Genomic DNA, 16,744 nt, shown 5'->3' on the forward strand with positions numbered 1-16,744 from the left:
TAACCCCTCTCAACAAGGATACAGTAATAACAACATAAAATTGATAAAACCTGTCACTATAGCGCTTACCCCACTGAAATGGTCATCAATGAAAACAAGAAAAGAGTGCCCAGTTCATATATAAAAAGGATGAAAAGAAAAAAAATTATTTCCCCTTTATTTAGAAATTCCTCTAGTGATTTGAGAAGTAATAGAAAAATTCGTAATGAATATTAATAAGTTCTATATACTTATAAATCAAGCCCAAGCGAGATTGAAGGTGTCCCCGAAGGATTGCTCAAGTGGTAAGAGCTAGGGACATACAGGTTGGGTGGGATAAAGGTGAAGGGTCCGGGTTCGAACCCGGAGGAAAGACTAATTTACTAACATTTCTAACAACTAACATTTGTCTATAAAAAAAACGGAATCACAAAATGGTGGTGTTGGAATTTTTCTCAAAATTCATCGGTGACCAGTGACCACTAGCTAGGCATTTAAACAATTCTGAATTTTTTACATTTTTTTATTCTACATTATTAATGTCATACCAAAAAGTAATTTAACTTTCACGAGGGATTGAATGAATTGAAAAGAGAATCGACCTTGCAAACTCCTCAATTATTTAAACAGGATTGATTTCAGAAAGTTAACATGTCAATTGCACATATACAGAGAATCTAACATTATATCCAACTACTTAGCTAAACAAGAATGTCATAGAATGAACCTTTTATGTAATTGGGTTAGTTGGTCTCTTTTCTTATTTTGAGATGGATGCTGTCAAAGTTTGGGGATAATATCGATAGATATAATATCCTGTTTAGCGTCACTGGATCATTTGACATGGTGCATTTTTGTTTTGGTGTTGAGTCAACTCAACGCAACGCTTATCTCATGGCGCTTTTGAAGAACATAGAAACCTGGAATAGAGAAGTAGGATTTTGACATGTTAACTTTAACGTGGATCTACATTGAGTTTAATGGAAATCTAAACGTACATACAGGCAGAGTTGCTGATTTAATCTATAGATTGTGGAATTGGCTTATTGTTTATTAGGCTTTTATCTGGTCAATTTGGGTGTGGAGAAACGTAACAGTGTCAACTTCAATTCTAAAGAAGCTGCTGCTAGGAATTTCGGTGAAGTTCAATCTCAATCATGTGGATGACTGTAATCTAAAGGAAAATTATTTGATTGTTTGAAAGGTTGTAAAAGTTGACTGGCACAGTAAGTTTTGGAAGTTAGTTAAATTTCCTAAATTTTCTGGAACACACATCAGTCATGGCAAAGTAATTTCAACTTTATTGGCTGAACTGAACACCTCATATCTTGATCTTTTTCTTGGATTGTTTGGCATCATAGGATGCATTTTGAACAACATGTGTTTGAATGTAGGAACAAGAGTCAAATTCATGGAAGAAGGGCAGTTTAATTTGAATTGCATTTACATGGTCCATTTGGATTTGCAGATATATTGTTGTGTTCTCTGATGATGTATTGGATGTGAGTAGGGTGGTTGATTTAGCTCAATTGAGGTCTTAAGTAGAATTGGCTTAAAGCTAAATGGGGTTTAATTTCTTTCTATGAGAGCTGTGGTGCTGAATTTCTTGACCTTGCATTCTGCGTGCTGAATTGATGAGGAGAAGTGTCTGTGAAATCAGCTATTGTGCAGGGAACAAATAGTAATATTACTGGTTCTAATTTCTTGTGTTTTCTTTGGTTTTTTATGCAATATGCGTCCTGACTAGAAATCATGGGCCTCTAGAATTAACTCTTGTGAAAATCTTGCAGTTTTCTGTTTTGTTCAGCAATTGTTGGTGGGGTTGTCAGTACAGTAGGAATATAACATTGTAGTGCCTAGTTGGGATTCTATGTGGTGTATCTTCAATATGTAGTACTGATATGATATTGTATTTAGTTGATAGTTTTCTTCTATATACTTTCATTGTAATGGGCTGGAGCTTAATTTTGTCTGATAAAAAAACTTAATTTCAACAAAATTTTCATTGCTGATGAAAACAAATTTTAAGCACATGAGTTTTTCACACACACACCTATGGTTAGATAATATCCTAAATTTCTACACCAAAGATGATATTTTAAATTTTTTAAAATTAATGTAATGATTTCCTGATAATTAATTAAGAATATTATACAAAAAAACTACACTTATAGAACAATACGGTATATATTGTATAGTCGTAGGCAAACTAGATTTTCCTAAATTTTAAAATATAAGTTTAAACCCTAGAAAAATCATGTATTTAGAGGATCTCGCATAGTTTACTTTACCTAACGAATTTACATACCGTTTAAGAACTACACATCTCTTGGTCTTTAGATAGCTGGCCCCTGGGCTTTGTTGGGCTTAGTTCAACCCACCGATGTACTTTATGTTCCAACATAATCTTATCCCTTTAAAATCATGCTTTTATACATATGGAAATGTCTAATGGGGTTTAAGGGAAATACTAATCAAGCTATTCAAACAAATAAAACATTGTTTATAAAATAATAATAAAACATTATGTAAAAAAAAAACATTGTAAATTGGTACTTACATCTGTCCAGTTGCTACGCCCTGTCATCATGTATTGAAGTGCAGGTCTAGTAATTCATTTTCATCTTCACACACATTAGCACAAATACATTACCTGCAAATTTGATAAAATGAAACAAGTACTTGTAAAGAAGATATGATAAATCAGAGGATGAAAAGCTTCCAATCTATATGAGATTGATGCATACCATAATTTTGACTCTCTTCCATTCAATTCTTTTGCATCAAAGCCATAAGATGAAACAGAGCAATCTCTGTTTCTTAGTTTATTAGTAGTCAAAATTCGGAAATTAAAGTAATTGGGCAAGTTATATATAGGAGTGGTCTAGTCTAATACATTCTTATATGACTAGAATGCAGGTTCATGTATACATTCAAGAAAGTTGAGGCTGCGCTGAAGATACATTTACCTCGTGGTTCATGTATTTAGGAATTAGGATTGAATCCCTGTAAAGCCATTTGCATTAATATATTTCATCTAACAAAAGACAAAAACAAAAACAGCCCCATTGAACAGGTCAGGGATGAAACCTTGGTAAGTGACCTCAGTACCATGCATTTACCCAGAATCTAGTAGCTGAAGCCAATTCAAACATTCCCATTGGAAACAAAACTGATAAGTAAATGTACCTATACGTACTTGTTAATTTTTCTCTTTTGGTAAAGTTAAATGCAAGTTGGGGCGTTGTTTCTCAGGTGGTACGATGGTGCATCCACTTTCTAAATATATAATACTATATCTGTGACACCCTATAAATTAAGAGAACAGGACAAATAAATCAAGAGAGATTTCTGGGTCCAGTACTCCTCGGTGGATCCCTACCTCACTTGTGTATTTAATTTCTAATACTGACCAAAAAAATTATATGCATATTTCTAATATTATACATATATTATTAAAATTAAAAGATTAATATTATCCACCAAAGGCCCATGAGGATAGAAGTCATATAACCCTCACGGAAGGAGCGAAAGTGAAGATTACACCAACAAGGTTAATCAACGAGAAACACAAAGAAAAACCCTCAAAGAGAAGAAAAAAAACTCCCAACAGTTACCAAGACCAACATAAGGCCTCACAAAAGAGTTGAGCAAAAACTAGAAGCTAAGGAGCAAACGCCAAAAACCTAATAAAAATCTTGCAGAGCTTACAAAGATGTGCAAAAAATGAAAGCTCTACAAAAAAATCCCGGGAACAGGCTCCTAAAAACTTCACCAAGAAAGAACACACTTATCTCTTTCCCCAATCTGTGAATAACTTCTAAGTTGTTGACGGGGTGAACGAAACTCAAAACTTTTCCAATGAATCACGCGTTCTTTGCTCTCAGAAAATTCTTGCTAGAAGAAGTCACCTTTAAAGGAGGAAAGGCAGACCCTCTAAGGAAGGAGGCACTAAAGACAAGTCGTGCTCCTTCCCCGGCAAACCCACAAGATCAACATCGTTGAGTATTCCCCCAACAATATCAATAGCCATAACACTGAGTGGCTCCAAAAGCTCGTACGAGCATTAGTTGGCCCTTATCCTCCACCAACAGAGAACAACTGAACAACTGTAATTTATTTTTTAACAAAAGTTTATTATTAAGAACAAAAATAGAAATTGACTTATAACAACTCAGATAAAATTAAAGAAAAATAAAAAAACTCCCAACAATCATACAAATCAACGTACGTATTAGCGGTGTTTTAACCGCTGTAAAAATTTATGGTGACTTAAACGACTGCTAATGTCAGGGTCGGCTAACATTAAATGAGACATAAAACAAATTTTAAAGTGAGTTTTTTTACTTAAAAAAATATTTCGAGGCCTTATTTACTTGATAAGAAAAAAATTTGGGAGCCTAAAGTCTTTCCTTGGGTGACTTTATCCTCGGGCCGACCCTACTAATGTGTACTGCACGCAATTATTTTTTATGATCATCCTTTCTTTTTTTTATAGCACTACTTTCATGAAGGATAACTATAGTGAAGGGAGGAAAATGAAATGCAATGGACAAAGGTGGCCCTTACTATATGCTGGTTAATTATCACTTCGTACATTTTTTAATTACTAGTGGATTAGTTCCCTGCTTACAAGTTTAAATCATTTGAATACTCGCAATTTTTAATGATATATTGGGACAAGGTTCATGGAATTAGATACTATTTACAAATAGATAATGATGATTATAAATTATAAATTCGATGATTCATATGAAAAGCAATGAATAAGATAATAACTAGTTAATGAGAAGATGCCAATAAGAAGACGAGAACAATTTCACTATACTCTGGTTGCTGCGCTCATAACGGAAACAATACAATGTTTATCAAAATCAAAAAGTTCGTGACAATGACAGAATGCTTCGTACCTGGTTCGAATGAACTTCGTCTGTTACCACGTCATGCATACGTTCATTGCACCTGGTACCATTTGTAACTAAAAACTAACAATCAATAATTATTTATTCACACCTCAAAATGAGGTGGAATAAGGTGGAGGAAGAGAGAGATAGAAAGAAAAGAAAAAGTAAGAGTGAGAAAGTATAAGATGTGATAGATGATAAAAGGAGAGAGATAGAAATAAAAATAGGTGGAGATGAAATGTATAAAAAAAGAGGTGTGTATATATCATTACCCACTAAGCATTTGGAGAGTGCTGATGAAGCTCTTAGTGAGGTCGTGTCTAGACATTTTGGGGTGTTAGGCGAAATTGTTTAAGGGGCCTTTCTTTAATTTTAGAGAATTTTTAAGAAAATTAACATAAAATATTAATCTTCTAGCTTTTTTATCTGTAAAATTATTTATCAGAATTTTATAATCATGCAATTCTAACATTTCACTTTCAATGATAACATATTCAATCTACCTTGTAACATTGTTAACCTTAGATATGATGATATATTGGTCTAACTTCCTTTTTCAGTTGGCTAATATTTAGGAAATAAATAATTCTAAATTAATTGGGGTTGTCTAAATAACTCATGGCGAAAATTGGGTTAAATCACTCATTGTATAAGTGTACCAATCATATTGCAACATGTGTCTTTATATTATCCACATCACTTAATTAATCTCTTTTATTTTACATTTTCTTAATATTTAATTTATTAAATAATTTAATTGCTGGGGGTGACTCGGAAATACCCGATTCTCTTGAGACATCCTGTTCTTCTCCGACAATCCCGAGGAAGCGCGGCAGACCCAGGAAGACTAGATCTCCTTGTGCCTCAACAGAACAGTGTGGGAGGCCCCGCGCATACGGTACCTAAGAAGAGGGGTCGAAAGCCAAAGGGGGCGGTGCCGGTAAGCTCGCCTGGGTCAGTGTTAGCTGGGGAAAATACCTTTCCTTGCGGGTCCACAAGGAGGTATCTGACTAGGGCAACGAAGGTGTGGCTGCTCGGGAAGGTCCTGGGGCTTGAATTTGAGGGTCCTGACGAACAAGCGGTAGACGGGCTGGATAGAGAGCTGAAGGGTTTCTTACCAGCTGAATAATGGAGCGGAAATGGATCACATGGAATGTGAAGGGGTTGGGAAGGTGGGAAGGGGGGAGAAACGCAGAGCTATGAAAGATTTGCTACGCAAAGCACAGCCGAAAATTATCCTGCTACAGGAAACTAAGTTGGACCTAACCAGTGAAAGGATAATCAGAAATTTCGCTGAGTCTCTACAGCTTGAGGTTACTTTTTCTCCTGCCACTGGTTCTGCAGGGGGCCTAATGACCCTGTGGAAGCCCTCTGTGTTCTCTGTGGAGGAGATGATTCAAGAGGACAAGTTCATATACATCTTTGGGAAGATGAAAAATAATGGCTCAAGTTGTGGGATTGGAAACGTGTATGGCCCTAACCTGGCGGAAGAAAGGGAAAACTTCTTCACTTGGCTTGGTGCAACGATTAATAACATAATGGGATGCTGTATTCTGGGAGGTGATTTCAATGTGACATTGAACCTACAAGACAGGAGTGGAGGCAATGGGGGAGCGGAGTTGCCTTTTTCAGAATTCATGGAGAACCAAAACTTAATTGATTTACCCTTCCACAATTCAGAGTACGCTTGGTACAGCTCCCGGAACGGGGAGATCGTGGAGCAGGATTGATCGCTGGGTGGTCAATGAGGAAGCTCTAGAGTGCTTTGAGGATATGAATCAAGTAACAATGACTTGGAGTCTATCTTATCACAGACCAGTTTCGCTGAGGCTAGAACTGTCCGACTTTGGACCAAAACCATTCCTTTTTTACAACAGTTGGCTGCTAAACAAAGATTTTGAGAAGCTGATTATCAATTGGTGGAATTCCTCGCTGGTACAAGGATGGTCTGTAACACCTGTATTCGATTAATTAATAATCGGGTAAATTATAAATTTTAGTCAGGAGAAATTAATATTAGAATAGTATTAATTTTAGTAGTATGTAATTAATTAAGAGGGTTTAGTTTTGTGATGGTAATAATATTAATGGAATTATAATATATTGAAAATAGGGTTAAGGTGGAAAAATGGTAGAATGGAGATTTAAAAAGAAAAAAAAAAGGGTTTGGGAAAAAAGGGAAGAAGGTTGTGCGTGAAGTAGCAGGAAGAGAGGGAGAGCGGATCGGCTTCGGAGAATTCGATCGGGAACGTGGAGCTGCACTCAATCCAAAGGTAAAGGTGGGATTTTGAGTTTCTAATGGAATTATGGTTAATGATATTAGGGATTTGGGAGATGTGGAATTGTTGCTGTTAATGATGTTCTGGAAATCTGATTTGAAATCCATTGATTTTAGGATTTTCTTTTGTGTGATTGAACGGGGTGAGGGCAGATCCACAGTATGCTAGGAGTTTTGGGTTGAGGTTCCCTTTTGATTTTCTTTATGATCACACACATAAGGACTGTTAGGTAGCATGCTTGTTAGGTTTTGTGTCTTGTTTGATGAGAAACAACTTTAATCACTTATTTTGGAACATAAAACAGACTGGTCATTTTCCTGGTATGAACCGTGACTTTCGAAGCCTTTTAGAGCCTGTTTAGAGTGCTCGAATAATGTTGCGTTGAACTGAGAAAGTGTAGGCCTGTGAAAGAGATTTATGGAATGATATGGCACATAATTTTTGGTTGAGAGACGAGGTCTGTAAGTTCAGTTTAGTAAACCATGTTTTTCTGCGGTCTGTATCTGCTATCTCTGCCAGTGAACTTCAACGTGATTTTTCACCTTGTTTTTGTGCCCAGAAAATTCTTTGATGAACTAGAAAGTGGTAGGGTTTTCTGTTAGCTTTTCAAATTGAGGTCATTTGTAATTTTTGAACATGTAACGAATCCTGTAGGTTATCTCTACTGAAACATGTTTCTGCCGTGAGCGTAATTCCTGAACTGCTATATGAACTTTAAAGTTGTCTTATAATTGGTTTTCTTTCCTACTGCAAGCTAGAATGAATCAAATTGAGTACGTAGTATAACGTTGGTGTTTTATAGTAAGATTAAGGATTTCTTGAATATGAGCCAAAAGAATAAGGTGCTGAATTATGTGGTTTTAAGTGATGATAGTGATGTGGTGATATAGGTGCAATGCCTCATGTTGAAGTGATGATTATGAGATGTATACGCCCTTTCGAGTCGCATAGCATCTGCATACTCTGTGATGGCCTGTATTGGCTTTTTGTGATGAAGGTTTATGCCTTGTGCCTCTAATAATTGGCAATTAGTGATGAGGGCTGAAGCCCTGTTGGTACCTCATGCACATGCATAGTCCTTGTTGTGTTCAAGTTGCATCCGAGTCGATGACGTTATTTGTGACTGTTTTAGTAACTGAGCTATATGAATGTAAAAAGAAGTGGTGTGGCATTAATCTAGCATATTCATTGCCATTCTTATATTTATAATACTCGATATCTCACCCCTTCTGTTTGAATGTTACCCTTGTTGGTAACGTGCAGGTAATCAGGAGGAGTAGTCTATAGCCTTTATTTTGAGTTGGAGTCCTTGCTCTGATACGTAGCACTCGGGGGGGGGGGGGGATGGACGCTTGTTTCGTTTCTGTTATATTTGTTGTTGAATTAAGTTATCATTGAGGAGTTGTTTCTGTTAAGTTGTGAACAAGATGCTATGTTTTCTTTAAGTTTTAAAGACGTTATATCCGCTGTTTATTTATTGATTTAGTGAACTATTTTTATTATTAAAAATTAATTATCTGCCATAGGAATAGTTATGTTTAACGCAGTTATGTTCATCATTTTTATGTTCGTCTGCTATGAGTCCTTCTCAAGTTTATGTGCTATGTATCTGTTACAAGAGTATTATGTTGATGTTTTAAGTGATTATGTAATGTCTCATGATCGTTTGAAATTTTATCATTCTGATATTTTCAATATATATACCGATTAGAATTGGGGCGTTACATTAGTGGTATCAGAGCAAGTCTGTCCGTCTAGTCAAGTTAACGAGTCGTAGTTGTCTAACAATCGAGTATTGGTATTTCATTTTAACTAATTTTTGTATTGTAGTGATAAGATGGCTGGAAGGAATGATGCTGCGATTGCTGCTGCTTTGCAAGCGATGGCTCAGGCTATGCAGAACCAGCCGAATGCTGACGAGAATGCTGGATCTCGTAGTTTGGCGACCTTCCAAAGAGAGAATCCACCGGTGTTCAAGGGTAAGCATGATCCAGATGGAGCATTGGAGTGGTTGAAGGAGATTGAGAGGATTTTCCGTGTGATGGATTGCACCCCAGCTCAGAAGGTTCGGTATGTCACTCATATGCTAGCAGTCGAAGCTGATGACTGGTGGCTGGAAATGCGCGACAAATTGGAAGCTGCAGGCGAGGGAATTACTTGGGATGTGTTTCGGAGGGAATTCCTGAGGAAATACTATCCTGAAGATGTTTGGGGTAAGAAAGAGATTGAGTTCCTTGAGCTGAAACAAGGGAATCGGTCAGTGACAGAATATGCTGCGAAGTTCGTTGAGTTGGCTAAGTTCTACCCACATTTCAATGGAGAAGGTGCTGAATTTTCTAAGTGCATCAAGTTTGAGAATGGATTGCGCTGTGATATCAAGAAGGCTGTTGGATATCAGAAGATTCGTGTCTTCTCTGATTTGGTTGATAGTTGCAGAATCTTTGAAGAAGATAGCAATGCTCGTCACAAAGTTGTTACCGATAAGAGAGGCAAGAGTCAACAGAACCGTGGCAAGCCTTATGATGCGGGAAAGGGTAAACAGAGAATTTCTCCAGGTCAGAGTACTAGTGGGGGAGACGCTCCTGCTAAGATTGTGTGTTTCAAATGTGGACAACCTGGTCACAGGAGCACTGCGTGCACTACTGCTGAGGTGAAGAGGTGTTTCCGTTGTGGTAAGGCGGGACATGCAGTTTCTGAGTGCAGGCATAAGGAAGCTGTCTGTTTCAATTGTGGTGAAGAAGGACATATCAGTACTCAGTGTCAGAAACCAAAGAAAGCGCTTGATAGCAAGGTGTTCGCTTTGGCTGGGACTCAGACACCTAGTGAGGACCGACTTATCAGAGGTACATGTTTCATTAATAGTACGCCATTAATCACTATTACTGATACCGGTGCTACTCATTGTTTTATTGCCACTGCTTGTGTTGAAAGATTGGGTCTGGGGTTGTCTTCTATGAAAGGGGAAATGGTCGTCGAGGTTCCAGCTAAGGGATCGGTGACTACTTCTCGTGTGTGTTTGAGTTGTCCCTTGTCGATCTTCGACAGAGACTTTGTTGTTGATTTGATTTGTTTACCGTTAAGCGGTCTAGATGTGATCTTGGGTATGAATTGGTTAGAGTATAACTACGTTCATATCAATTGTTATAACAAATCCTTGAGGTTTTCTACTGCGGAAGAGGAAGAAGATGGCTTGATGACTGGTAAACAGCTAAGGAAATTGATGCAAGATGAAGCGCACATGTTCTCGTTGTTGGCGTCGTTATCTATCGAGAATCAAGCTATAACTGATGAGTTGCAAGTGGTGCGAGAATTTCCTGAGGTATTTCCTGATGAAATTCCTGATATACCGCCAGAAAGAGAAGTTGAATTTACAATTGATCTTGTACCTGGTACCAGACCTGTATCCATGGCACCGTACGGGATGTCTGGATCTGAATTGTCCGAACTGAAGAAGCAATTAGAGGAGTTGCTTGAGAAAAAGTTTATAAGACCAAGTGTATGACCGTGGGGAGCTCCAGTGTTGTTAGTAATGAAGAAAGACGGAAGTATGAGACTTTGTGTTGATTACAGACAGCTGAATAAAGTGACGATTAAGAACAAGTATCCGCTTCCGAGAATTGATGACTTGATGGATCAATTAGTGGGTGCAAGAGTGTTTTCTAAGATTGATATGAGGTTAGGATATCATCAGATTAGAGTGAAAGGAGATGATATTCAGAAGACCGCGTTCAGAACTCGGTATGGGCATTACGAGTATTCGGTGATGCCTTTTGGTGTTACTAATGCGCCGGGAGTATTCATGGAGTACATGAACCGTATTTTTCATACATATTTGGATCGGTTTGTGGTAGTATTCATTGATGACATTCTGATTTTCTCTAAATCGGAAAAAGAACATGAAGACCACCTAAGGGTTGTGTTGCAAGTTTTGAAAGATAAGAAGTTGTATGCGAAGTTGTCCAAGTGTGAATTCTGGTTGCAAGAGGTTAGTTTTCTTGGTCATGTCATTTCCGGTAATGGCATTGTCGTAGATCCTTCTAAGGTAGATGCTGTGTTGCAATGGGAGGCTCCAAAGTCAGCTACTGAGATTAGAAGCTTCTTGGGATTAGCCGGTTATTATAGGCGGTTTATCGAAGGTTTTTCTAAGTTGGCACTTCCGTTGACTAGGCTTACTTGTAAGGGTAAGGCTTTTGTGTGGGATGTTCGATGTAAGGAAAGTTTCACTGAATTGAAGAAGAGGTTGACGTCAGCTCCGGTGTTGACTTTGCCTAATCCAGGAGAGCCTTTTGTGGTATATTGTGATGCTTGTTTAATGGGTTTAGGTGGTGTACTCATGCAAAATGGTAAAGTGGTTGCTTATGCGTCGAGACAGTTGAGAACTCATGAGAAGAATTATCCCACACATGATTTAGAATTGGTTGCAGTTGTTTTTGTGCTGAAAATTTGGAGACACTACCTTTATGGTTCCAGATTTGAAGTGTTTAGTGACCATAAGAGTTTGAAGTATCTTTTTGATCAAAAGGAGTTGAACATGAGACAACGAAGGTGGTTGGAATTACTGAAAGATTTTGATTTCGGTTTGAATTATCATCCAGGCAAAGCTAATGTTGTGGCAGATGCTTTAAGCCGAAAGACCTTGCATATGTCGGCAATGATGGTTAAAGAGTTGGAATTGATTGAGAAGTTCCGAGACTTGAGTTTGGTTTGCGAACTGACACCGCAAAGTGTTATGTTGGGAATGTTAAAAGTTAATAATGAATTTCTCGACAATATCAAAGAGGCTCAGAAGCTGGATGTGAAGTTGGTAGATAGGATGATGGGAGTTAATCAGTCGGAGAATGATGAATTCAAGTTAGATATGCAAGGCGTGTTGAGATTCCGAGGTCGGATTTGCGTTCCTGAGGATGAAGAAATTAAGAAAATGATTCTTGAAGAAAGTCATAGAAGTCGTTTGAGCACACTTTATTCCTATTAACATCACATATCCAGTTCCCAAGTTGGCGGAAATCTATACTAAGGTAATTGTGAAATTACATGGTGTTCCTTTGTGTATTGTGTCAGATAGAGATCCGAGGTTTACTTCTGATTTTTGGAAGAGTTTGCAAGAAGCGTTGGGATCTAAGTTGAGGTTGAGTTCGGCGTATCAGACCGAGAGGACGATCCAGTCTTTGGAGGATTTGTTAAGAGCATGTGTTCTTGAGCAGGGAGGTTCGTGGGATACTTATCTTCCGTTGATTGAGTTTACTTATAACAACAGTTACCATTCTAGTATCGGGATGGCCCCTTTTGAGGCGTTGTATGGTCGGAGGTGTAGGACTCCGTTGTGTTGGCATGAATCAGGTGAAAGTGTAGTACTTGGACCTGAGATTGTTCGAGAGACTACTGAGAAGGTAAGGTTAGTTCGAGAAAAGATGAAAGCTGCTCAAAGTCGACAGAAAAGTTACCATGACAAAAGGAGGAAAGATTTGGAATTCCAAGCCAGTGACCATGTGTTTCTGAGAGTCACACCTGTGACAGGTGTTGGCCGAGCTCTGAAGTCTAAGAAGCTCACTCCTCGTTTTACTGGTCCGTATCAGATATCGGATAGAGTTCGAAAAGTTGCTTACCGAGTGGCGTTACCGCCAAATATTGCTAACTTGCACGATGTGTTTCATGTATCACAACTCTGGAAATATATACCCGATCCATCACATGTGATTCAGATGGATGATGTGCAAGTGCGGGACAATCTCATAGTGGAGACGATGCCTGTACGTATTGCAGATCGTGAGTTGAAGAATCTGCGAGGAAGGGAAATTGCATTGGTGAAAGTCGTCTGGAGTCGTCTGGTTAGGAGCTGCTGGAGAAAGCATGACCTAGGAGTTAGAGAGTAAGATGGGAGACTCCTATCCCGAGTTGTTTGCACCAGGTAAACTTTTATTTTCGAGGACGAAAATACTCTAAGTGGGGGAGAGTTGTAACACCTGTATTCGATTAAATAATAATCGGGTAAATTATAAATTTTAGTCAGGAGAAATTATTATTAGAATAGTATTAATTTTAGTAGTATGTAATTCATTAAGAGGGTTTAGTTTTGTGATGGTAATAGTATTAATGGAATTATAATATATTGAAAATAGGGTTAAGGTGGAAAAATGGTAGAATGGAGATTTAAAAAGAAAAAAAAAGGGTTTGGGAAAAAAGGGAAGAAGGTTGTGCGTGAAGTAGCAGGAAGAGAGGGAGAGCGGATCGGCTTCGGAGAATTCGATCGGGAACGTGGAGCTGCACTCAATCCAAAGGTAAGGGTGGGATTTTGAGTTTCTAATGGAATTATGGTTAATGATATTAGGGATTTGGGAGATGTGGAATTGTTGCTGTTAATGATGTTCTGGAAATCTGATTTGAAATCCATTGATTTTAGGATTTTCTTTTGTGTGATTGAACGGGGTGAGGGCAGAACCACAGTATGCTAGGAGTTTTGGGTTGAGGTTCCCTTTTGATTTTCTTTATGATCACAAACATAAGGACTGTTAGGTAGCATGCTTGTTAGGTTTTGTGTCTTGTTTGATGAGAAACAACTTTAATCACTTATTTTGGAACATAAAACAGACTGGTCATTTTCCTGGTATGAACCGTGACTTTCGAAGCCTTTTAGAGCGTGTTTAGAGTGCTCGAATAATGTTGCGTTGAACTGAGAAAGTGTAGGCCTTTGAAAGAGATTTCTGGAATGATATGGCACATAATTTTTGGTTGAGAGACGAGGTCTGTAAGTTCAGTTTAGTAAACCATGTTTTTCTGCGGTCTGTATCTGCTATCTCTGCCAGTGAACTTCAACGTGATTTTTCACCTTGTTTTTGTGCCCAGAAAATTCTTTGATGAACTAGAAAGTGGTAGGGTTTTCTGTTAGCTTTTCAAATTGAGGTCATTTGTAATTTTTGAACATGTAACGAATCCTGTAGGTTATCTCTACTGAAACATGTTTCTACCGTGAGCGTAATTCCTGAACTGCTATATGAACTTTAAGTTGTCTTATAATTGGTTTTCTTTCCTACTACAAGCTAGAATGAATCAAATTGAGTACGTAGTATAACGTTGGTGTTTTATAGTAAGATTAAGGATTTCTTGAATATGAGCCAAAAGAATAAGGTGCTGAATTATGTGGTTTTAAGTGATGATAGTGATGTGGTGATATAGGTGCAATGCCTCATGTTGAAGTGATGATTATGAGATGTATACGCCCTTTCGAGTCGCATAGCATCTGCATACTCTGTGATGGCCTGTATTGGCTTTTTGTGATGAAGGTTTATGCCTTGTGCCTCTAATAATTGACAATTAGTGATGAGGGCTGAAGCCCTGTTGGTACCTCATGCACATGCATAGTCCTTGTTGTGTTCAAGTTGCATCCGAGTCGATGACGTTATTTGTGACTGTTTTAGTAACTGAGCTATATGAATGTAAAAAGAAGTGGTGTGGCATTAATCTAGCATATTCATTGCCATTCTTATATTTATGATACTCGATATCTCACCCCTTCTGTTTGAATGTTACCCTTGTTGGTAACGTGCAGGTAATCAGGAGGAGTAGTCTATAGCCTTTATTTTGAGTTGGAGTCCTTGCTCTGATACGTAGCACTCGGGGGGGGGGGGGGGGGGGGGGGGGGATGGACGCTTGTTTCGTTTCTGTTATATTTGTTGTTGAATTAAGTTATCATTGAGGAGTTGTTCCTGTTAAGTTGTGAACAAGATGCTATGTTTTCTTTAAGTTTTAAAGACGTTATATCCGCTGTTTATTTATTGATTTAGTGAACTATTTTTATTATTAAAAATTAATTATCTGTCATAGGAATAGTTATGTTTAACGCAGTTATGTTCATCATTTTTATGTTCGTCTGCTATGAGTCCTTCTCAAGTTTATGTGCTATGTATCTGTTACACGAGTATTATGTTGATGTTTTAAGTGATTATGTAATGCCTCATAATCGTTTGAAATTTTATTATTCTGATATTTGCAATATATATACCGATTAGAATTGGGGCGTTACATGGTCCGGCTTTGTATTACAACAGAAGCTGAAGGAGCTGAAAAGCAAAATCAAGGGGTGGAAAGGACATTCGAGTAACAGAACTGAAATCAAGATCAAAGGGCTAGAACAAGAACTCCAGGTGGTAATGGATAGGCTGGAGGCGGAGGGAGAAGTCGTTGGCCTCAGGGAGAAGAGGATAATGATTATGAATGGGTTGTGGGAAGGGTATCGCGAGGAAGAAGTGAAATGGCAACAGAAAACGAGGATGAACTGGCTAAAAGTCGGGGATAGAAATACCGCTTTCTTCCATAAAGTTAGCAGAATTAGACGGTCCAAGAACCACATCTCCAAACTGCGTGTGGAAGGGTCTGAAATTGTGGAGCCGTAAGCTATAAAAGGGGAAATTGTAGAACATTTCAAGTCATTTTATCAAGGGTAGAGATGGAGAGACCTCGACTAAAATGCCAAAACCTTGCAAAATTATCGGAGAGGGAGAAATCAGACCTGGAAGCAACCTTTACAGAACAAGAAATTTGGGATGTGGTCAAGGAATGCGATGGGATTAAAGCACCGGGGCCAGACGGTTTTAATTTAGGCTTTTTAAAACACTTCTGGGCTATCATCAAGACAGACGTGCATAAACTCTTAGCGGAGTTTCATGGATCAGGAAAGCTAGCTAAAGGCTTAAACGCTGTGTTCATAACTTTAATCCCCAAAGGCAACTGCCCGGAAGAAGTGTCCTACTTTCGCCCGATTAGTCTGATTGGAAGTGTATATAAGCTAATTGCCAAGGTCCTTGCAGCGAGACTCCAGAAGGTTATGCATAAGGTGACCACGGAGAATCAATTTTCCTTTACGCGGGGAAGGCAGATTTCAGAATGCATTCTACTGGCTGCGGAGGTTACAGATTTTTTGCAAAAGAGAGGTGGGGGAGGGTATCTACTGAAACTCGACTTTGCAAAAGCATACGACAGCGTAGAATGGAAATTTCTACTTCATCTCCTTGCTGAAATGAACTTTGGGCAGCGTTGTATTAGCTGGATTAAATGTTGTATCTTGACAGCTTCGGTGGTGATCCTTGTAAACGGATCCCCATCGGATTTCTTTGCAATAGAAAGAGGCCTACGACAGGGGGATCCATTATCGCCACTGCTTTTCAACATTTGTGTGAGTGGCTTTTCTTGCATGCTAAAGCAATTACTAGGGGACAAGCTCTTTAGTGGTGTTAAGTTGGGAAATGGAATGGCCCTGAATCATCTGCAATTCGCAGACGATACTTTGCTATTTTGTGAGAATGATCGAGGACAACTGGAGAGACTTTGTCACACACTCTTTGCATTCATGTATGCATCAGGACTAAAACTGAACATGGGTAAGTCGCTACTCATAGGGTGCAATACAGGAAGACTCTATGCTTGCAAAGGGGTGGAAGGAACACTTGATTTGTAAGGTAGGGAATGGAAGAAACATGCTTTTGGCTGGACCCTTGGGTGGAAGAAGCACCACTCTGTCAATGATTTGGGAGAATTTTTGCAATGTGCAAAAACAAAGCGGGAACTATTGCAGATATGGGGCTATTT

At 38.4% G+C, this 16,744-nt stretch overlaps 2 protein-coding genes and 1 long non-coding RNA gene across 3 annotated transcripts; 2 read left to right on the forward strand and 1 right to left on the reverse strand.

Annotated features, from left to right (window-relative positions):
* Window positions 1–583: 583 nt before the first annotated feature.
* LOC130721159 (uncharacterized) lies at window positions 584–4,067 on the reverse strand. Its single transcript, XR_009013350.1, has 3 exons — window positions 2,727–4,067; window positions 2,540–2,632; window positions 584–899 (listed from the first exon to the last, which is right to left on the reverse strand). It is a non-coding gene; the product is annotated as an uncharacterized LOC130721159 (long non-coding RNA).
* Window positions 4,068–6,022: 1,955 nt separating this feature from the next.
* On the forward strand, window positions 6,023–6,613 carry LOC130719649 (uncharacterized). Its single transcript, XM_057570261.1, has one exon. It carries the CDS (start codon window positions 6,023–6,025, stop codon window positions 6,611–6,613), a length of 591 nt encoding a protein of 196 aa, XP_057426244.1.
* Window positions 6,614–8,999: 2,386 nt separating this feature from the next.
* LOC130719650 (uncharacterized) lies at window positions 9,000–10,664 on the forward strand. The gene has a single exon (XM_057570262.1). It carries the CDS (start codon window positions 9,000–9,002, stop codon window positions 10,662–10,664), a length of 1,665 nt encoding a protein of 554 aa, XP_057426245.1.
* The last annotated feature ends 6,080 nt before the right edge of the window (window positions 10,665–16,744 follow it).

This window comes from Lotus japonicus, chromosome 5 (assembly GCF_012489685.1).
Source record: "Lotus japonicus ecotype B-129 chromosome 5, LjGifu_v1.2".
Taxonomy (NCBI): Eukaryota; Viridiplantae; Streptophyta; class Magnoliopsida; order Fabales; family Fabaceae; genus Lotus; species Lotus japonicus.